Genomic DNA, 23,665 nt, shown 5'->3' with positions numbered 1-23,665 from the left:
ACATCATGTGTATATTGCATTGTGTTCACCATCCAAAATTAAATTTCCTTCCACTACCAAATATTTGACCCCCTTTATCCCTATCGACCTCCTCACTCCTCACTCCCCCCTCCTTCCCTCTGGTAACCACTTTTTTAAAAATCTGCTCATTTACATGAGATCTACCTTAAAACAGGTTGTCCTGTATACACCCCTCACTAGCAGACTCCTGTGCTATTTCATCACTACATACACTGTTAAGTTCAATTTTTAACACTTTTTTACGTTTGCACTAAAAAGCAAAAGAAATTACTTCAATTTCATATGAATAAAAAACTTGTGCTGTAACATAAGCAGTGTAATTTTTTAACTAAACATTTAAAACACTTCCTTTCCCTCAAATGCCAAAGACTAAACACTATTTAAAAAGATAACAAAAGCTACTTTTTTCGATAACTGATTTGAAACGTCTATATAGATGCTCTGCAGTCTATATGTCCATTAGATCTGCAAAGCTACCGACAGTTGTCTGATTGCCAATTCAGTGGTAGCATACTAAATGTTAAGTCCTTAAAACACTCCAATTACGGGCTCATTTTAGTTTATATACACAGTGAGGCAAAGTTGCCTTGTATGTGCTTTTAGCTTACAAGAATTCAACTGTATGCCACTCAGTTATAAGAGGAAGAGAGGAATAATTTTAGAGATATGTACTCTTCCACCTGTCATTTCATTCAAGGAATGTTTGCTCCAGAATGTATAAAGCGAAATATAAATCTGCAATTACCTCCTAGCCTGGATTCAAATAGTCTCCGTTTCTGAAGATCCCCAACTGAGTGACCATTCTGCCATCTGAGAATGATTCTATTATTTAAAGATACATGTATATATGTGTATACAGTGATTTCGCTTTTCAAAGACATATGTCCCTGTACCTGCGTGTGTATATGAAAACATGTTTGGATACCTAAAATAGTGCTTTACACACAATAGGCGCCCTTTTCCTTAAAATCTTTGAATTTTGGTCTCTCCCTTCCATGATCCTTGGCCCTCCTACTATCTGACCACTCCTCAGTCTCCTCTTTTACTCTTCCTCTTAGTGCTCATTACAGACACACCTTATTTAAACTAGATATAATGTGCTGTTAAAAATGGGAACAATTTTCAAATAGAATGGTTTGTCCAAAAGTTATTTATGCCTTAAAAATGTTTAAATAGTAAAAAATGCAATTTTTACTTTTGTTTACTTTTGCTAATCTGACTTTTCTGTTAACTAGTTTTAGGAAGCCAAAAATTATATAGATACTAGATGAATAGATTAACTAGAGTAAATGACTTACCAGTTGCCCCAGTTGTGAAATCCTGCAGCCTGTAGTACATGTACAGCAAACTGACAAATATAGACGAAGAAGAATACAAAAAATCTGAATGAACTGTCACTCCTTTTAAAAAATAAAGGGGGGAGGGGAAGAAGGGGAAAATGTCATTTTTCTCAAATATCTTTACATTCACATGAAGACTGACACTCAAGCAATAAAAAAATAAAAATATTTTTTAAAATACCAGTGCCCACTACCTGAAGCTTGAAATTACAATACTAACATAATAATGTATGTGGACCCTTTATCCAAATGCTACATGATAGTTATTATTCCAATTTCACTCTGTCCTTTCAATTTCCAACTGCATCAGAAAACATCCTGGCAAAAAACTTGTTTTCCTTTTATTTATTTTTTTATTAAATAGCTTCATTGAGTTATAATTTACAATTAACTGAAAATATTTAAAATATACAATTTTATAGTTTGACATATACCCATGAACCTTTTCCAATGAAAAGAAGAAATATATCCCGAGTTTCCTTGTCCATGTGAGTAATCCCTCCCTCCCCTCCCCAACCACTGCTTTCTGTCACTAGTTTCAATATTTGAGTTTTATATAAATAGAATCATACAGTATATATTTTTTCTTGTCTGCTTTCTTCCACTCGACACAATTATTTCGAGATGCACTCATTGTTGCAAGCATCAAAAAGTTCATTCCTTTTCTTTGCTGGGTAGTATTCTATTGTATACACACCAGTCTTACTCATTCACCTATGACAGACATTTAAAATGTTTCTAGTGTTTTTACTATTATAAAGCTGCTATAAGCATTCATGTATAAGTCTTCATATGAACACATATTTCCTTAGAATCACCTTGATATTTCTATAAAACCACCTGCTGGGATTTTTATTTGAATTGCATTACATCTACAGATGCATTTGAGAGATGGAGAGGTGGATGGAAGGCTCTCTCCATTTATATTTTCTACACAGTTATCATGTAATTTGTAAGTAAAGTTTAACTTCTTCCTTTCTATTGTAGAAGACTTTTATTTCTTTTTCTTGCCTGTTTATACTGGCCAGGACTTCCACTACAATATTGAAGAGAAGAGGTAAGAATGAAGATCCTTATCTTTTCTTGATCACAGGCAGAAAGCTTTGTCCTTCACCATTAAGTATGTAGTCAGCTGTTATAGTTTGTCAAAGATGCCTATTATCAAGTTGACAAAGGCTTCTTTTATTCCAAGTTTACTGAGTGTTTTTATCATGAAAAGTGATTGTGGGATTCTGTCAAATGCTTTTTCTACACCAATTAAGATGACCATACAATTTTTCTATTTTAGTTTGTAATATGGTAAATTACACTAATTTTCTAATGTTAAACCAACCTTGAATTCCTGGGATAAGCTCTACCCACTTGATTATGACATAGTATCATTTTAACATATTGTTGGATTTGATCTGTTTGGCAAGATTTTACTCCATTTTACTCCATTTTCTGTTCATCACAGTGACTATTCCAACCTCCAAAACACATTTTTCAAGGCCCTTAACATTTTAACTTACTCAATCTCAGCATAAAACTATTTCCTTCATCAGGGATAAAAATGGAAGCCATATAAATAGACCTCTTCAACTACCTACTCCCTACAATGACTAAGTTTATATATACCATGAACCTTCCTTACTGCTTATCTGTGAAGAGGCAGCATCTCTCTTTTCAAAACATTTGCATAAGAAATTTTTACTCCATTGTTCTAGGTCCTCTGGAGCATCATACTTCAGTTGTTACTGATCCTCTCCCCTTGTCTTTGCCTCTTTCACTAGGTTCTACTCTTCAGCGTATAAACACATACAAATCTTTCTCATCTTCAAAGAGCCCTCCTTTAACCCTGTCTCCACTGCTAAAACTTCTACTTCCTCTATCTCCTTCCTTCCCATCAATAATACAAGTTTTGAAGTTATAATACTAATTTCCTCTACTTCCCTCTTCTCATTCACTCCTCATCCACTGTAACTTGACTTCTCCTCACATATTCCCCTCCAGAGGTACATCAAAGTCACAGGCAATCAATTTCCAAACCAAATTTATCAAGCCTCTCTTTACTTCTTCTTGTGGCATTTGACACTGAATATCTTTCTTAAACACTCTTTGGCTTTGGCTTCCGCAATACTGCTCACTTGTCACTTCTCTGCTATAAACTGATTCTCAGTCTCTTAATTCGAGATCCGCCTCCTTTACGTCATATTGTAAAACTTTTTCTACTAGAACACTCCCTAGATGATTCTTTTATCTTTTAATGTTTGAAAACCACTGACCATAGGAAGAAGTCCAAATAATGTAACACAACATATAAACCTCTTCATGATATATATGTACAACCCTTGCTACAGCTACTCTAAACTGGAGGAACGTGTCTTGCTATCTCAATGTCTTTATTTATACTCTGCCTAGAATGCCTAACACAGTCCTCTTCTCTGCCTGGCAAACATATACTCAGCTTGTAAGATGAGTCACTAGGTCCACCTCACACTCAAACAGAGAACAATTAAGTTCTACCTCCTAGAAAGAGTAGAATCCACATTTACTATTTGGAAGTCTCCTGTAAGGAAGATTTGTCTCTTCAGCTCCATTTATTATTTGTTTTTCAGCAGTATAGATTCATGGATAATTATTTTACTCTCTGGGTTAAAATTAAACACTATAATTATTTTGTTGCTCAAATTTGTTCAGCTTTAGCCTTTTAGAATTTGTTTACTTAAGCACTTGTTGTACATTCATCTCATAGTTTCCCTGTCCCAGCTCTAGAATCAGCCATTTCTCCAAAACTCAAAAAAGCAGATTTTAATGGTTCATAAATAATGTTTGCTAAATCAGTCAGATTTAGATCAAATGGTATCACCTTATATAGTAATTCTATCAGTAACATATTACAACAAAATTGGTATTACTTAACGACCATCAAATTTAGAAAAATTATCATAAAAAATAATCAATGACAACAAAGTCCACAATCTAAAATGCTATTTTTATTAATAGAAACCTCATATCTGCTTCCTCTCTCCAGGCTCACTAGGTAAAAGAACATCACTTTTAATACTCAATTTTCTTATTGTTTTGAAGTAGATACTTCAAAATTACATTTCTATTTCCCCGTCCCTTTGGTAGAGAAGAAAGACTAAACTTAATATTCTTTTTACTTGCTAAAGTTTTTACTTTATTATTTGTGTACAGAGAAAATAGAATATCAACATCATTAAAACTTTATGTGTTACACTCTGAATAAGGACTTCATACATAATGTCTAGAGGCTTCACAACAGCTACTACCTACGAAGGACCTTTCTACTTAGTTCCAAACTCACAGATACAGTCTAGAAACCGAAACTGCCTAAAAACAACTTCCAGCTGAGAAATCTATTAGAAGGTACAGAATATGTTTTTTAAAATTAAGCAGTCCTACTTAAAAGAAAATATTTCTGAAATATTGCTTTCAAATACAAAGGGAAGAACTGCCTTTCTCTTCTATATGCATTGTTAGTATGTATAATTGTACAGTTAGATTATAAATTGATCAAATGGAAACCTCAAAGTCTTTGAAACGCACTTTGTCAAACTTTATTCTATAAGCAAGCTAAATATCTTTCTCAATAGACCTTTTCTGTTTCCGGACAAGGAGATGGTAAAATTCATTTCATTGTACACTTACCATGCTAATATAAATAATTGTTTTAAAACACTTCAAATCTATCTGAGATATAAACTCCATATACCAGCATTTACTTAACTATCTGGATTACCTAATCTGTACAAATGCAAAATCAGTCAAATTCAAATTTTAAAAAGGTTGTCTCATTTTTAACTATAGAAGTAGTCAGTGAACAGAGTTATTTATATCAAAATGATTTTAAAAGTAAAATCTAACTCTCTTGTGAAAACAATTTTACACTATGGGGTTGCATTCTCTGCCAAAATCCTAAAATTTACTAAGAATTTATATGCAAAAAACTGAGCTAGTCACAGTGCTAAAAAGCATATTAAGTATAAATAAGTTCCCATATATCAAATAGTGGAAAACCCTGTAAAGTGTAAATTAACAAACGAGCAATACGATCATCGCATAAATATCAAGTTCATTTAAGATGTTTGAGGGGGGATCAAGGAAAAGCTGAGGAGCTCTGAAAGGGCCAGAAGACTCCCAGGTGCCAGGCTGTAGGCTGAGACAAAATCAAAAAAGGTCCAGAAGAAAAAAAACATCATCAGGAGATATAAAAGAATTTCTACTGGCATCCAGAACCAAAGATGGTGAGTCTTACATACAGGAACAGATTAGGAAGTAGATCGTTTATATAACCTGGCTTGTACACAGCCATTTTTAAGTCAAAGAAGAGTAGCAATATTGTTAGAAAAACACTTTCAACTGATTTAAACTATGTCTTTTTAAATTGTAACCTACCTCGATTTCAAATGAAGTATTTATGAAATTGAATATTTATTCATAAAAACTCTACCTAAGTAATCTGTTTTCCCTGAATGAATGAATGAATAACATCTTAGCTCTTCCAGATCAAAGCCTAACTGGAAAACAGGATCTCAAATAAGCCAGTTGTTTTTGGTTTTATGTCTTCAAATAATATACTGCTAAGTTACAGTAGATCTTTAATTAAAAAAAAAAAATCCACCAAACTATCATAATAAATCTCAGAAAATAAACTTGTATAATCTTATAAAGTTTATTTTCACATAACATATCACTATCAGAGATATTACTACAATTACAGTTTAGGGAAGCAAAGAAAAGAAGGTCTTTCGTTATTTCAAAAGAGCTAACAGAAACTTTACTTTTAACAAGACATAAGGAAGCACGACTTCACTAAAATACTAATAAACATTTTACCTTTGGTAACTCAGTGTAGTAGTTCAGAGCATGTAGCTTTAGAGACAGACTTGGGTTTGAATCTAGATTCTCCCACATAAAGTTGTATAACTTCAAGCAAAATCTAAGCCTAAATCTGAGATTTCCTATTTGCGAAATGGGAACAACAGTGGAATCTGCTTTTATATGAATGAAATAATACATATAAAGTGCTCAGCAGGAGATGTGCAGGCACACAGTAAGCAAACAATAAATGTTACTTGTTGGTAACTATTTTGCTCACAGAATTAATACTCTGCCTACAGAGATGATATCTGGCTTTTGATAAGATCTTGAAAATTTCTGGGACATGGCTGGTAACTTCATTACTACTGCTAGAACCAAGTGATACATAAAATTCTTGATGATGTAAAGGCATTAGAATAAAAAGGGATCTATGAAGTATGGCTGTTTTCCTTGACTTAGTTAATTCAGGATGCAAGATTATTTAAACCTATCCCATTTTCCTTCTAATAAATTTTGTGCTGAAATAAATTCTTTCTCCAAGAACATGGGCTCCATAGATAGGCTTTAAAAGGCAGCACCATGAATCCACCTATGTGCATAAAATTTTGCACATGTGTATTTTTCTTTGGAAGAGGACTCGAAAGTTTTAGATTCAAATTATAATATAAAAACTATTAAGAACCACTCACTAGACTAGTGTAAATGAAAAAACATAGGACTGGGATGGAAGAGACCCTAGACTTGTCTTCTACTCATTCCCATCTATGTTTTGCCAAAAGCAGAAGAGCATAAGTTTGCATGCAATGTAATTTTAAACTTGGACAATTCAAAAAATATACCACAACCTAGGTTCAAGCTCTGGGTCCTCTATACTTAACTGACTCTATGTTTTATAATAATAGCTAACATTTGTTAAACATATGTGCCAGGGACCATGACAAACACATGCATTATCCATTTAATGCTTACAATACTCTCATGAGGTAGGCACTAATATTAACTCCATTTTACTGATGAATAAACAGATTCAGAGAAGTTAAGTGATCTAAATATACAGAGTTGGTAACAAAAATGTTGAGACTTATCTGTGTATCTGTAAAGCTAATGTTTTAACCATGTGATAAAACTATCTCTAGGATATTATTTCAATTCTATCTTGTCCAAGAATTACCACTATCTAAATTAAATTAATCCTGAATGCTCAATATAATGTTTCTTATATAAGGGGAGATTTTAAATCTTCATCTATATACTTAAATTCTAAATCAACCATCTTAACTTCATATTGTAGGTCAAGTTAATAAGTATGTCCTACTTCTTTCTTATAGTAAAATGCCATAGGAAAAGACAGTATTATTTCATGGAGTATTACCCAAAACAACTTTTATTTAATAAACTAAAAACTTTGACTTTATCACCAATACTAATTCATCTTGAATTTCTTACTAAAAGGTTATGATCCTCTAAATTATATTAGTTTAAATCACTTTGCTTCCACCTTAGATTGTGACTTGCAGAAAAAAATAGAGAACTCTTTCCTTGCATCATCATCTTACCACGTGCAATATACAGTTTCTTCTTGTTTGCTGTTCAAAAGCTAAACTCAGAACTTGTTTTTATTTGGTTAATAGCTAAAGAGAATGCTAATGATAAGAGAAATAATCATAAGACATTTATAATTATTTCCATCAATAGTGTATATACATACGCATACTGAAAATATATTTATCCTAAATATTTATAATCTCTACATTACTTATATTTACTTGTATTTCCATAAATGTGTATCATTCTGCTCTGTTCTACACCCAAAATACTCATAGCTACACCATATATAAATGTTTCTTACATACCTACTTTTGCTGTTCTAGGGACAAGGCTACTCAGTTTATTTGTATCTCCTTTTAACGTCAGGTGTGTGCAAAATAACAAGCCAAGGGAATACACAAAGAATCTAGAACTCACTCATCAAAAAATATTTTTAAAATATTTCTCATGTACCTTATATTTTTTCTGTATTTACTGCAAACCTCAAATATTGTTAAGTGCTAGAAATTTTTAAACCCCAAAGCCAATGTCTCCTCTACATCTCAGCTAGTCTTTAAGACAGTACTGATTTATTCTGAAGTGCAAATTGTGCCAAATAGCACAACAGGATATCTTCAAAAAAAAAAGTCTGCCTTAAAAATAACAGCTTATTAAAAGTAACAATGAAATGCAAGAAAAAACATTTATAAATGGTGAAAAGAAAAACTGAGGAGCCTTATAACTTCTTTACATAAAAAAAGAGAAAGACCAAAGGAATAAGTCTCATGTCTAAGGAACTTTCCTCTCTCTCTCAAATTAAAACAAAAAGGTAGTTGGGGAAAGGCTTTTGCTTAGGATACAGAAAACTGGAAAGAGCACACTACTCTCAACCCTAAGAACAAAACAGCAAAATCATAACTGTACTTCAACCTATCAAATGGCAACCAACCAACCCAAAAACTCAAGGACAGACAATAGACCATCACTTGTTTACCTGGAACAGACACTGAATGACATACAAGCAGGAAAGAAGAATTCAGCAAAAGCTTATTAGTGAAGGCTGAAAGCTGGTTAGAGTGTGAGTACAGAACTCTTAAGAGCCAAAAGCACAAGGGGAATTCACACTCACTCACAGGCTCTGCTCCAAAAACCTCACCATGTGCTCAGAAGAAAGCCTGGAGGCAGGCCTCACTCTAGGTACAAAACTGAAGGAAGGAAGCAGCAGTACCTGTGAATTTTCCGAACTTCCCTCAAAGCAAAAGCCTGAAGTAGATGGGAAGGGAGGATAGGCAAACACCATCTTCCTCAGGGACAGGTAAAGAGCCAGTGCTGGGGAAAGGGTGCAGAAAAAAACCTTCTAACAGTAGAGGAGGGTCAAGAATATGTCTTGGCCCAGAGTACTACAGAAACTTTACAGAGAGGGAGGGGCAGGATCACCAAGAAGGCTGGACCACCCCATCCCAGAGACACAGCCTGCCTGAGAAAGAGGTAGAACGAGAACAACAAAAATATCCTCTCTTTAACCTGGCCCCTACCCTCCCACCAAAACTGGAGAGACAGACAGGTGAATACATAATTAAAACTTACCAGAACAAAAACTCATGAGCAGAAACCTCCCTAGAAACCAGTGCCACAGTAGAAAAATCTGAACTATAATTGACGAATTGCTAGAGGCTCAGAGTGGACAACTCTGAGTTAAAAACGCCAAGGAGACCTACGCAGAGGGGAAGCCCCACACATTTGAGAGTTTTACCACCAACAGCTCCACCTGGTTCTTACAGTGAATACTGGAGAGAAATTCTCTCATGCTTCCAGCAGGAAGAGGGAAAAAAGAACTACTTGGAAATGAAGACCACTCTATTCTTAACAAGGTCTGCCATCAGGAGAAACTAATTAGCAAAAGCCTAGTATGCTGGGGTTAGATGTAAAAAAATAATATAAACGGAGTCACTTTAAAATGAAGTTAGAGCTGCCATCCCAGAGAAACCTCCTTGCACATATATGCATCAAACCTTTGAAATGTTACAACAGGACAAACTAACCTATGGACTAGGCCCAAAACAACACTGTGTCCCAAAGAACTATTTGCAAAGACAACAAGAAAAGATATTATGACTACCAGACTGAAAATTGTAAACATTGTTTAGAATTAGTGTCACTGTGTTAGCCTACCTGCACCAATAGAAATGCCTTCCTTCAATTGATGTAATTGTTCCTCTTCCCTTTCTCATAAGTACCCCTTGCTTTTGTCTACTAATCAGAACACTAATTGGATTTCCGCCTGAATCAGTGCTTCCCGAATCTATTCTTTTTTCATCTCAAATGCTTGTTGTCTCACTCTGGCCTTCTATTCTTAGGTTAACAGCTACATGGGGAAAGGGAAATACCAAACTCTCACTCTAGCTCTCCTGCCCTATCTAAGGAAGAGTAGGGACTGAGAAGCACTGAATTTCACAGTTCAAAGTCACAGGCACAAGTAAAAACTACAAGGCATACTAAAATGCAAAACAAAACAAAACAGTGTGAAGAGACAGAGCAAGCATAAGAACCAGAGTCAAATATAGCTGGAATGTTGGGACTATCAAACTAGATTTACAACTATGACTGATTTACAACTATGACTGATTAATATGCTAAGGGCTATATAAATAGCATGCAAAAACAGATCAGTAATATAAGCGGAGGTATGGAAATTCTAAGAAAGAACCAAACCAATGCTAGAGATCAAAAACACTGTAAATGAAGATTGTCTTTGATGGGCTTGTTAGTAGATTGGACATGGTGACGAAAGACTCTTGAGCTTGAGGATATCTCAACAGCAACCTTCAAAACTTAAAAGCAAAGAGAAAAAAACTGGAAAAAAATATCCAAGGACTGTAGGACAAATACAAAAGGTGTAATATTTGCATAGCAAGACTAGCAGAAGAAGAATGAGAGAAAGGAACAGAAGAAATGTTAGAAACAATAATGACAAGATTCTCCCCCCAAATTAATGTCAGATACCAAAAAACAGATCCAGGAAGGTGAGAAAACACCAAACAGGACTATACCTAGGCAAATCATATTCGAACCACAGAAAATCAAAGATAAAAGAAAAAATCCAGAAAGAAGACAGAACGGCAGTGGTGGGGGGAACCTTTAACTATAGAGGAGCAAAGATAAAAATTACATCTGACACTTCTTCAGAAATCATGCAAGCAGAGAGAATAGAATATTTATTGCTGAGGGGAACACCACCAACCTAGAATTCTGAACCCAGCACAATTATTCTTCAATAGTGAAGGAGAAAAAAAAGACTTTCTCAAACAAAAATTGAGAAGAATGTGTTGCCAGTAGATCTGCCTTGCAAGAAATGTTAAAAGAAGTTCTTTAGAGAAAAGGAAAATACAGGTCATAAACTTGGATCTACGTAAAGAAAGGAAGAGAATCAAAGAAGGAATAAACAAAAGTAAAACAAACTATTTTTTATTCTAAATCTAAGTCTGTTCAAATTATCAACACTGTATTTGATTATATATGCTTATGTGTGTGTATATGTGTATGTGTGTATAAGCTTACATATATGTGAAGTAAATGGCAACAATGATGAAAATGAAAAGAGGGAGGAATTAGGCTTATTTTACATTAGAAGGTACTCATGCTACCCAAGATGTGGTATCATGTTATTTAGAAGTGGATGTGGATTAGTTGTAAATGTGTATTGTAATCTCTAGGAATTAACAGATGCAGAAAAAGCATTTGACAAAATCCATAGCCCATTCATGATATAAACTCTCAGTAAACTAAGAATAGAAGGAAAACTTCCTCAAGTTGATAATGAATATTTACAAAATTCTATAACTAGCATCGTATTTAAGGGTGAGAAACTAGAAGCTTTCCCTCTAAGATCAGGAACAAGGCAAGTACAATCCCTTACACCACAGCTTTTCAACATCGTACTATAAGTCAAAGCTAATGCAGTAAGACAAGAAAAGGAAATAAAAAGTATAAAGATAGGAAAAGCAGTAATAAAACTGTCTTTGTTCACAGATGACATGATTGTCTATGTAGAAAATCCAAAAGACTTGGCCAAAAAACAAAATCAAAACAAAAAAACAAAACCTCCTGGAACTAGCAAGCGAATATAACAAAGTTGCAAGGTACAAAGTTAATGTTTAAAAAAAAATCAATTGCTTTGCTATACAGCAGCAATGAACAAGTGGAATTTGAAATTAAAAGCACAATACCACCCCAAAAATGAAACACTTAGGCATATCTTAACAAAATATGTACAAGATCAACATGAAGCAATCAACAAAACTCTTCTACTTCAGGCATATTATGAGAAGGCAGGGTTCTTTGGAAAAGACAGTATTACCGGGAAACAAGACTGCAAGAAAAGAGGAAGATCAAATATGTGATGAATCGACTTCATAAAAGAAGACATGGGCATGAGTCTACAGGAGCTGAGCAGGGCTGCTGGGGACAAGACACTGTGAACATCACTCATTCACAGGGCCACCAGGACTGATTCAGTAGCACATAACAAAACTAATGAAATAACTCAAGGAAATAAATGGAGTGATATTTCATGTTTATGGATAGGAGTCAATATTGTCAAGATGTCAGTTCTTCCCAGCTTGATAGATTTCTTTACTCAAAAAAGCTAAAAACTTATGTCCATGCAAAAACCTGCACACAGATGCTGATAGCAGCTTTATTCATAATTGCCAAAAACACAGAAGCAACCAAGATGTTCTCAGTAGCTGAATGAATGAATAAACTGTTACATCCAGCCAATGGATTATGTAATACTAAAAAGAAATGAGTTATCAAGCCATGAAATGGCACAGAGGAAACAAATATACATTACTAAGTGAAAAAAGGCAATTTGAAAAGGCTATTTAATGTATGATTCCAACTATATGAAATTGTGGAAAAGGCTAAACTATGGAGACTATAAAAAGATCAGTAGTTGCCAGAGGTTAGGGCGAGAGAAGGATGAACAGGCAGAGCACAGATGATTTTTAAGGCAGTGAAACCACTCTATGAAATTATAATGGTAGTGGATACATGTCATTATATTTGTCCAAACCTCTAAAATGTAAAACAAGAGTGAACCCTAATATAAAATATGGTCTTTGGGTGATAATAAGGTGTCAATGTAGTTTCATTAATTGGAACAAAAGTTACCACTCTAGTGGGGATGCTTATAAAAGAGGAAGCAATACATGTGTAGGGGCAAGGGGCATATAGGAAATCTTTATACCTTCTCAATTTTGTTGTGAACCTAAAACTGCTATAAAAAGTAAAATTTATTAACAAAAAGTAAAAATAAATAAAATATACCTGGCTGTCCAGTTCAACCTAATGGGTTTAACATAGAAGTTTACCTCTACTACCTCCCAAAATACCACTAAAATGACAATCTTTTTTTTACATATGAAACTACAGGAACAAAAACAGAGAGATGATGGTAACAAAATTTTGTAAGCTAAAAAGGAGATGAGCAAGTAGTAAGTGATTCAACAAAGAAAATTGAAATCACAAAGAAAATTAAGCAAATTGTTTCAAACTGACTAAACTTTAGAAAAGGTCAAAAATTATAAAGAAACACAGCTACTTCTGCAAAGTAACATGCAGGCCGGGATGAAAACAGACTGGTTGAAAGTCTATATAAGTAATTTTACCCCCAAATCCTTGCTCCCCATTCCTATAGAGAAAATGTCATTTTATAAGCTAGGCAGAAAACTGGACACATACTTTCTGGAGAAACTGAACAAAGGAATTCCAAAACCAGGATGCTAGAACTAGACAAGCATAATCATACTGAAAATAGGAAATTAAGTGAACATTCGTTGTCTAAATGATAAGATGATGCTCAGTCTCCTGTCTTCACTCAACTCTTGAGAACACCAGCAGCCAGATTAATCCCATGTGGGAGAGTAAAAGACATTACTCTGAAACATTTGTTTCTGAGGGAAATAAACCATCCCAGGAGAAAAAAACCTACTGACACAAAGAGCTCACCAATGGAATGGTCCTGCCACATCATCCTATCTTATGAAGGCTGGTCAGAAGTCCTGCTTGCACTCAAAGAACCTCCTATTTGCTTCATAATATATATTTTAAGTTTTACTTTTTATATAGTTATATGTGTAATAATTTAAAGAGTCAAGTAGTTCTACATAGTTGTTTTGAAAAAGTCATTTTCCAACACTCCAACTCTTCCACCACCATCATTCCCCAGACATAACTATTTTTAACTCTTAACTGATTACGTATTTGGGTACTTTTCTCCATAACCTTGAGTAGCATGCTTATACTGCTAATTCTTGATTCTTCATTTGAACATTAGTGATTTACTATTCTAGAAATAAGGATTTAGTTTCCTTTAAATTCTTCTCCACTTCCACCCCCACCTTGCACATGGATACTTTATATCCCCCATCTTCCAAATGAGTTATAATTTTGGTTAGATTAGTAGTACTGCTCACTTATTATGTAAGTGACTATGTAAATGTTACTAACAGCTGAGACATATGAAGTACACTATAGTTAGGTTTCCCATCCTGCACAGCCATTTTAGATTTCCTTGGAGTTAGCAACTGTCTTTTATTGTTATTCTTTACATGTGCTCATCAGTAACTGATCACTAACCTCTCCTTAACTGGTATAAATCTGTTCTTAACATATTCAAACTAATTAAGAATATTAACAATTTTATCTTCCTGTGAAGCTGTTTCTCTTAAAATCCTCTAACTTGCTCACATTTAAACTGATAGAGCTCTGGGGGTGGCTACCTACTTATCTTGAGCTCTCACTTCAATATTATCCTGGGAATAAGCTGGACCTCTCTCTTGTGTTATCGAGTTCCTGTTTTCTGGATCCCATGTTTTCCTTATTCTTGGTTTACTCCCTCATTTCAGCAGAACTCATCATCTATTCTAGTAGAGTCCTGAGAAATACAGAAAAGGCATATTTTTTGAAATTCTGTTGTCTATAATGTCTCTACTATGACTATTTGATAGCTTGACTACAGAATTCTAAATTAGAAGGTATATTTCCTTTCAATTGAAGCACTACTTGATTGTCTTCTAGCTTTCAGTGTTGCTCTTCAAAAGACTAATGTCATCCTGATTCTTGGAAAATAAGTTCTGGAAATTTCCTAGAAAGCAGAATAAAACAAAAGGATAGAAAATATGAGAAAAATATTAGATTTTCTCAACTGTTCCAATATCTAATAAAGAGTTTTACTAAAAACACAAAGAGAACAGAAAGGAAGAAGTAATCACAGAAACAATACAATATATTTTCCTAGAATTTAAGGACCTAAGTCTCCAGATTAAAAATGTTCAGAGTAATCAGCTTGTAATAAATGAAAACTTTACCTTCACCAGGACCCATTTTCATTAATTTTCAAACACCAAGGATAGACAGTCTTAAAATGTTCCCAGAAAAGGAAAAAAATGACCCCATTAAAGATTAAGAATCAGAATGGCATCAGATTTCTCAACATTAATACTTGAAGCTAAAAGCCAAGAGAATGATGCTTTCAAAATATTGAGGACTATAATTTCCGACCTGTAAGTTAAATGTGTGGTAAAAAATAAGCATTTCCAGATGTGCTAAGACTCTAGAAAAAGAGAAACCTCTTTTACATTGGTTTCTCAGCAATCTACTAGAAAATGTGCTATACCAAAAAGGATAGAGTAAATAAAACAAAACAAAAAAGGAAGAAGAAATGAGATTCTGGTATAGGAATTTAACACAGAAGAGGAAGAAAATGTCACAATAACATAGAAACCAAACAGTTCAATGAGGGATGACTGAGGACTCTAATAGAGATGGCTCAATGGAAAAAAAAACACAAACCAGATCGCCTAACATATTTAACGATAGTTTTTCAATTATGACAGAGAATATAGAAAGAATCAGGAGAGTGTGTGTTTATGTGTGTTTGTAAAATGAAGAGACCAAAACACAGCAACTATTTACTGTAGTAACTGTAGTTGTATAAAAAACAAAATGTAAACAGTATGCTAAAAAGTCCAGATATAAATACTATTTACAGAGTAGTAACAAGGAACACTGGTTATTAACCTAAAATTGTTACATGTAATGGAAAGACTGGAGGGACAAAGGGTTTATGTGTTGAGGTAAAAGGAGGACCACACATGCTATAGAAAGGTTGAAACTTCATCAAGCCTAGCAAGAAATCAGTGGAAAACACCTGTAACTTAAAAATCAAGAAATCGAAATTTACTTCCAGCATGAGAGTGAAGTCAACAAACACTCTCCACACACACACACACACACACACACACACACACACACGCGTGCGCGCGCTCGATAGCTGGACAAAATTCAAAATAAACCATTTCAATGCTCTGACCAAATGCATAAATAAACTGTGAAACATTTATTCATGAAAACTACTGAACTTTGGATCAGAACGACATGAGTCTGTTAGCATTCTCACCTGGAACTGCTCCCTTCCCCACAACTCTCTTGGCAAGACATTTTAGCCAGTGTAATATGCCATGAAAATCAGCACCTTCACTGCAGCTCTTAGAGGAGACTTACGTGACCAAATGGGATTCATCTCACAAATGCAAGGCTGTGTGAATGAACAGGGAGCTATGCAATAAAACTGACAAGTTCAGGGGGGCAACCTGGCAGACCTGGCAAGCTCAGTGGCTGAAAGTAACCACATAGGATGGTCTGATCATAATTTCTAATTAGGCAGGTCATGGTAGGTAGGCACATTCCAGGCCTATAGCTTCCTTCACAAAGGTCAATCTGTCCATTTTTCTCATGCGTCTACGATAACATACCTTGGAAATGTCAGAGTAATTTTCCTATTTCTTGAAGGCAAAACTGCTGGCACCAGAGCACAAGACCACCAGAGCATGAGACCACAGAATTGTTATCTTGTTCCCTGAATATCCTAAGGTGCTATCAATGTTAATTATTAACTATCTTGTACCCACCAACGTATAAAAAGTATGTGTTTCTACATTTTGCCTTTTATCCAATCCTAGAGATTTCCCTGCAATGCTTTCTCTCGCCCTCCTTAATCTATCACCAATGGATTTCAAGCACCTTTTAACCTCTTCTCCTTTGATTCTAATGTATAAAATAAGCTGCATTTGAGATCTTGCTCCCTTGCAAATGTCGTCAGTTTGGCTCAAATAAACTTACAAAAATTCTCTACAGGGTTGGACATTTCTTACATCAACAGTTGATTCAATATCTGAAAATCAATCAATATAACTTACTTTATTAATAAAGGGGCAAAACCACATAATTATCTCAATAAATACAGAAAAAGCATCTGAAGAAGTCCAACATCATTCACAATAAAAACTCGCAACAAATTGAAAATATAAGAGAGCTTCCTCAAACCAAGGGACTGGGTGGGAGTTGGGGGAAATGGAGAGAAGCTGGCAAGAGGATACAAACTTTCAGTTATAAGATATAATTTCTAAGAATCTAATATAGAGCATAGTGGCTATAGTTGATAATATCATATAGCATAACTGAAATTTGCTAAGAGAGTAGATCTTGCATTCTTAATAACAAAGGTAAATATGTGAGGTGATGCATGTGTTAATTAATCTGATTGTGGGAATCTTCTCACAATGTATACATGTATCAAGTCATCATGTTGTATACTTTAAATATATTACAATATTATTTGTCAGTTATTCCTCAATAAAGTTGAAAAGAAATGAAGGTGAAATGAAAATGTTTTCAGTAAAATAAAATCTGAGAGAATTCATTGCCAAGCAGACTTATACTAAAATAAAGAGAAAACAGTAAAATATATAAAAAATATAATTATTAATCTAAAGAAGGCAAAGAGAAAAAGTATATAACAGATATATTTTATATAGTAAGTAGTAAATATAGACAGAAAGACAGTAGACATAAATCTATATATAGCAGTAATTAAACATAGATTCCCCAAAAAATCCTATTAGAAGACTAGATTTTTAAAGTTTATTTGTACCTGGCAATACGTAGGACCTACATATGCTTTAGTATAAATTATAATTTCCTCTAGTTCAGATTGGGGCACCAAGGACAGTGAACTAAAAGCAGCAAAAAATAATATAACAAATAACAGTTTTATAGATCATCCAAAGTAAATAATAAAACCTAACCAAAAAAGTAGAACATTAATTCCAGCTGCCATCTGTTGGCTACCTATAAAGCCAAATATTTTGCATATATTATCTCTAATCCTCTTACCAACTCTGCAAATATTATCCCTCGTTTACACTCAACAAACTGAGGCATTGAGAGGTTTTACTGCATTTTCTTAGGAGCATACAACTCTTAAGTGGGGATGCCAGAATTCTAACCCTTTCTCAGTATGTTTTTAATAGTTATATTTATTCAACAACACATTTCCTTACTAATAATTACCTAACATTTTAGAGTATTTACATAATGCTTAATGATTTGTGGAAGCATAAAATTAAGAACACAGTTACCATTTTTAAAAACATGTAAATAACAAAGTGATAACTCCAAGCTTAATTCTGATATCTAATAAACTTTTAAAAGCATATACACTTGAAACTTCTCTACATAATTCTCCTTCAGATTCAGGCAATGGAACTACCTTATGGAGGGCAGTATCCTTTAAATATATCAGTAAAGAGCGCTCTTGGTTGAAAACTAAAGAAGACATCATATTCATATATAACAGTATCTTATACAGTTTGAAAACCATCTTTTCCATGAACATTCTGATGTTCTGATGGTCCCAGTAAAAGCTGTTTTTTTCCTCTGATTTTGGAGAAAAAATATTAAAAGCTTAAATCTTCAAAAAGGTAAATCAAAGATGAGACTAACTTGAAAATAACTGATCTTATATTTAGAGACATATTACTAAGTACGATATCAACATTAAATTCCTTTGGAATTCAAACATTTTTCAAGTGTTTGAATATCATCCAATTGTTATATAAGAATTCTACTAGCCAAAGTTTCAGAAATGCCTACATTTAAATAATTTATATTACACATTTCTAGAGGGCAAATCCCATGTTTTCATTTTATCTCCAGCCTAGTATACTACCAAGTGTTCAATGAGTTCAATTAATTTAGCATTAGGGTACTTCATATTTTCAACTGCTTTGCAATCATAATTTTTCTAATAATAATCTCTCTCTAAAAGAATCAAGTGAATTCAATAATGAACTTGCAAATGAAATAAAACAGAAACTCAGATGACAATAGAAAACCAACTTCTCATGCATATAATAACTAATTTAAAAATGATTATGCCTAAATAGAGTCTACCTTTACCACATTTAAAAATCATTATATGTAATTATCAGTATGACTTATATACAATTATTGAATATAATCAGTTAAATGTAGATTTAAATTTTTCAATGAGTTTTAAGGCTATTATCAAATTCTTTAACTCAATCTAAATGTATTTTATAATTCAGTTAAAACAATTATATTTTTCTTCTCAGGTTAGAGTTAATGTAAAAAATGGCTTACTTGGCCATCATTTTATTTACTAAGCAAATTACAAGTTCTTGATAACAAGGTTAATTGTTAACCTTTAAAAAGGAATTTTTTAAGATACTAAATGTATTGACTTTTAAGCAAATTACAAGTTCTTGATAACAAGGTTAATTGTTAACCTTTAAAAAGGAATTTTTTAAGATACTAAATGTATTGACTTTTAGACTATGAGTAAAAAAAAACCAGATAAACTACATATGTCAATTAAAAATGCAACTCTAACTAAGGGACAACAAAGAATGGATCATTCTAGAATAAAGACTTCCTGATATGCCCTTTAGTTATTTTTAGCAGGAAGCTAACAGCTACTCTAGAAACTTGGAATTATTACCCATCTACAAGGAAAAAATTCTCTGGGAAACTAAAAAAAAAACTGATCACATTCTCAAATCTAATGTCCCCTCTAGCTTATATGTTTGCAATGACTGCTTTATTCTAAAAGCAATCCCTGCCATGTTGTTCTTATTGTTAACTATTCTCTTCCTCACTTATAGGGAAACCTGGAAATAATATTTGCAGTAGCTGTTCACATAATTTTATGTCAGAAGAGGCAAATACATCATTAGCCAGAGAAAAACAAAACTTGAAAAACTTTTAAAAAGCACTTTAGCTTCATTCAAGGGTCTGATTAATAGAAATTAAATGTTTTCAATAACAATTTCTTTTCAAAAATATGTGAACCTAGCCTAAAAAGTTTTAATTATCCATTTTCTACTGACTTACAAAGCTATGTGCAGATGCTTGTGTTTCATTTCGTCATCAGTCTTAAAACAGAATATAAAACACTTGCATATCCTGACTCTGCCCTTTCTCAAAGGCAGTAATCTGTCAAAATTGATCTCATATAAAGCACTTAAATGAATAAGTCTATTTAAAACTCTATACTTAATATAATCATATCCAACGTATCTGGTTTGAGTGTTTCATATTTAAGAGCAAAATGTGTCAATAAATGGCTAACAAACTTTACTTTCAAAGAGAGTTAACAGACTCAAACACATAGCAATCTGGATGAAGAAAATTCCGAAGTTGCACACTGAGAAGGTACATCAATGATTTCAAATATTTTAATTTCAATTTTCCCCATAATTTTTCCTCTCGATTCTGCTCTAAACAGTGAAACCCAGATAATTAACATATTTATGATATACTCTAAAAGGCTGAGATGAAGCTAAGAACTTAGCCCACAGATTAATAATGCCAAAAGTAAAAATGCTCCACAAATCATTTTTATTTTAATCGCAAAGAAAGGGAATAAAAGGAGTGACTTAAAGTAATAAAAGGCAAAAAGCTGGCTTTTAATAATTTGTTTTGGCTACATTAGTCATAGAAGGTTTAAAATCCAAAGTCTCTTGTCGCAGGTCACTTTTAAACTCTCACAGACATCCCCATATCCACCACCATCATTCCAGATATACTGGTAATGTGATGAAAGTAGGCAAGCTGAGGCCAGATGCCAAAAGATTAAAAATTTAAAAACCTTGTGAGCCAGGCTTAGATAACAAGAGAAAGAACAGCTGTAACTCTCTCCCTGGATCATGCAAGGGGTAAATAGGTCCTTTTAATTCCTCCCCAACCCACATCTACAGGGCAACTTCATTCCATTCCTTGACAACCAATCTTCCATATTCCAGTGTATCCAAAGGTTCTTTCCTCATTCTCTCTCCTCCCATCGATTTTCTACCCTTCATTCTATTTCTACCCAATTTAGCTTTCTGTTGAATACTTTTTCTCTCCAAATATGCTACTCTTCTGGTCCTTTTAATTCCTCCCCAACCCACATCTACAGGGCAACTTCATTCCATTCCTTGACAACCAATCTTCCATATTCCAGTGTATCCAAAGGTTCTTTCCTCATTCTCTCTCCTCCCATCGATTTTCTACCCTTCATTCTATTTCTACCCAATTTAGCTTTCTGTTGAATACTTTTTCTCTCCAAATATGCTACTCTTCTCCCCCCCCCCCTTTTTTTTTCTCTCCATCTGTTTACATATCTGGGTTTCTAATCCCATTTGGGGGTGGGGGGGAGAAGGGAGTGATACACATTCCAGCTAATGAAAGAAACTATTTCCTAGTAATGCCGCCTCTCGTTCATGAGAGCTGAACAAGTTTTATTATTCATAAATTAGTTTACTCAAATAAAAATGAGTTGATAAACGATTGAAGACATGGACTCAAACAAGGCTATCTTCTAAATCAACATTTCCCAATGTTTATTTCTTAAAGCAATAGTCCAAAAAGGTATTCTGCGCACACAAAAAAATAATGGTTTCATGGTCAAATCGCAAAGCATACTAGGCTCTTAAAGAGTCTAAGAAATTCTAAAATGAAGAAACTTGCTTAATTTTATTATCCAGCTATTCCTAAACTTAAGCATATAAACCCCTTTTTCCACAACAGCTATTAATATCCCATAGAACATGCATTTAGAAAATGTTAATCTTAACCACTGATTAAAATATACCATGCAAGGTATTATATTTAATCTTATTGTCTAAATAGTTTAAATATTGCCATCTTTTGAAAAACCAAAAATGAACACACAGAGAAAATAACTGCCAAATTGCTAGGTGAAAGTAATTCATTTTAAACATTACATGTAAATTTACCTTACCTAGGTTCATTTAAGATTTAGGTTATAATCATCACTTATGACTTTTTTTGAAAGGGGCAATGAATAAAATTTTCCTTAAAGTCAATTGTATCATATGGAATAAAATCTTTTACAAATATTAAGACTTAAGACTTTTTATTTTTCATTCATTTTCTCAAGTAGGAGAAATGAATGAGATTTTATGATTGACAAAACCTAATAAATACACAGGCGTGTTATACATGTCCTTTTGCGAAGGTATGTTATACAAGAAAAAAGTTTGAAAATGAAAATGCATCAATTTTCCCTTTAAGATGTACCACAAATTATTTACAGAGTTTAAAGAGCATATTTTAATGTACACACATTTTACCTGAAAGCTCCGTAAAGTGGTCTGTACCAACAGACAAATGAACAAGGAGTAAAAAGCAAGAACCACAGGATACTCAATCCAAAATCAACCCCTCGTGTAGGATCAACACAAAACCAAGCCAAGCATCCGAAGATATTTAGAAACAGTGTTACAGCGTGGACTGTGGAATCAAAAAACAAAATAGAAAAAGAAACATTTACATTCAATTTATGACTTAATTCAACAAAAATTATAAATGAAAAATTACTTCATAAGAGCAAATGTATTCTACCCATTTTTCAAAACATTCCTGTTTCTTACACAGTTGATTTGAAAACAGTAATAACAGGAAAAGGAGTCCTAATACATACACTGGCAAAAATTCTTTTGGCCCTCTTCTAATGAGTAATTACACAGCTCAACCAGAGAAGCACTACCTTCAGGTCTTCCCTGAGAAAGAAACATGTGATATGTCTCTGGATCCAAGGCCCAAGAAGAGAAGTAGTGCCTGCCAGGAAAAGAAGAACCAGGACTTGGGAGGAAAAAGATCCTACACTCAGAACCATACTTTTACAGAGTGGGGCTGAAGACTTCTCCCAGAGCAGACTACACACAGAAGAGAAAACCAGAGAAGTGCCCTGTACAGTTTCATTACAACATTTTTAAGCAATAAAATTAATTAAAATAGACTAAAATATTAGTACAGCAGAAATTTCCAATGACTATATACTCAATCTACGAGGATTATTAATTCATCTTGAGTTGTCCAATTTTTTAAAGTCCCGGGATTTTGATAGAAGATTAAACTTATTTAAAAAAAAAAAAAAAGTACACTACTATGATGCATTTCAGCTCCTGTGGCAGACCTTTCTTTAGTTAACACAAACAGATCTTGGCAAACTCTTCATATGTTATTAATAATTACTTTCCCTAACAGACCAAAAATGAAAGTCTGAGTAACATCTAACTACATTATGATCCTAAAGAACCACATTTATCCATTATAATTACTTTTAAAAGGGCTTTCGAAAATTTATTCACAGGCCAAATTTATTATAGGAAATAAATTCTTTCAAAAACTAAAATAATTTTCAATGTAAATTATCAATACAATAAAAATATACCAACTACTACTTCAATTAAAAATAAATGTAGAAATATAAAAATGCTTAAAATATAACGTTGAGTGAAAAACACTAATAAAAATTGTTTCTGTGCTTTGCCTAAAAACAAAAAAACAAATGGAAAACCTAGTGAATCTGAATTTTAAAAAACCTCAACATATATTAAAATAAACTTTAAAAATCTCTTTAAATTATTAATCAAATAAAATAATGAAACAGGTCAAAAACACACATTCTAGGATGCCTCATCTACTTTGCTCTCATTAACAACTAGATAAATACACAATCTTTAGAATATGGGAAAAAGCTACAGAGGAAAACACCTAGGTTATCGTGATATAATACTACT

General features: G+C 33.4%; 1 protein-coding gene across 2 annotated transcripts in view; it reads right to left on the bottom strand.

Annotated features, from left to right (window-relative positions):
* Window positions 1–23,665, bottom strand: part of SCAMP1 (secretory carrier membrane protein 1) — an 83,534-nt gene that overhangs the window by 16,112 nt on the left and 43,757 nt on the right. For both annotated transcript variants that reach the window (XM_006913170.3, XM_025047886.1), the window contains 2 exons: window positions 22,214–22,373; window positions 1,320–1,421 (listed from right to left, as the gene is read on the bottom strand). In XM_006913170.3, coding sequence (XP_006913232.1) covers window positions 1,320–1,421; window positions 22,214–22,373 — 262 coding nt within the window. The remainder of the gene's footprint in view (window positions 1–1,319; window positions 1,422–22,213; window positions 22,374–23,665) is intronic.

Source organism: Pteropus alecto, unplaced genomic scaffold (genome assembly GCF_000325575.1).
Source record: "Pteropus alecto unplaced genomic scaffold, ASM32557v1 scaffold20, whole genome shotgun sequence".
Classification (NCBI taxonomy): domain Eukaryota; kingdom Metazoa; phylum Chordata; class Mammalia; order Chiroptera; family Pteropodidae; genus Pteropus; species Pteropus alecto.
The sequence above is the reverse complement of the archived record's forward strand: the minus strand, read 5'-3'. Positions and strand labels throughout refer to the sequence as shown.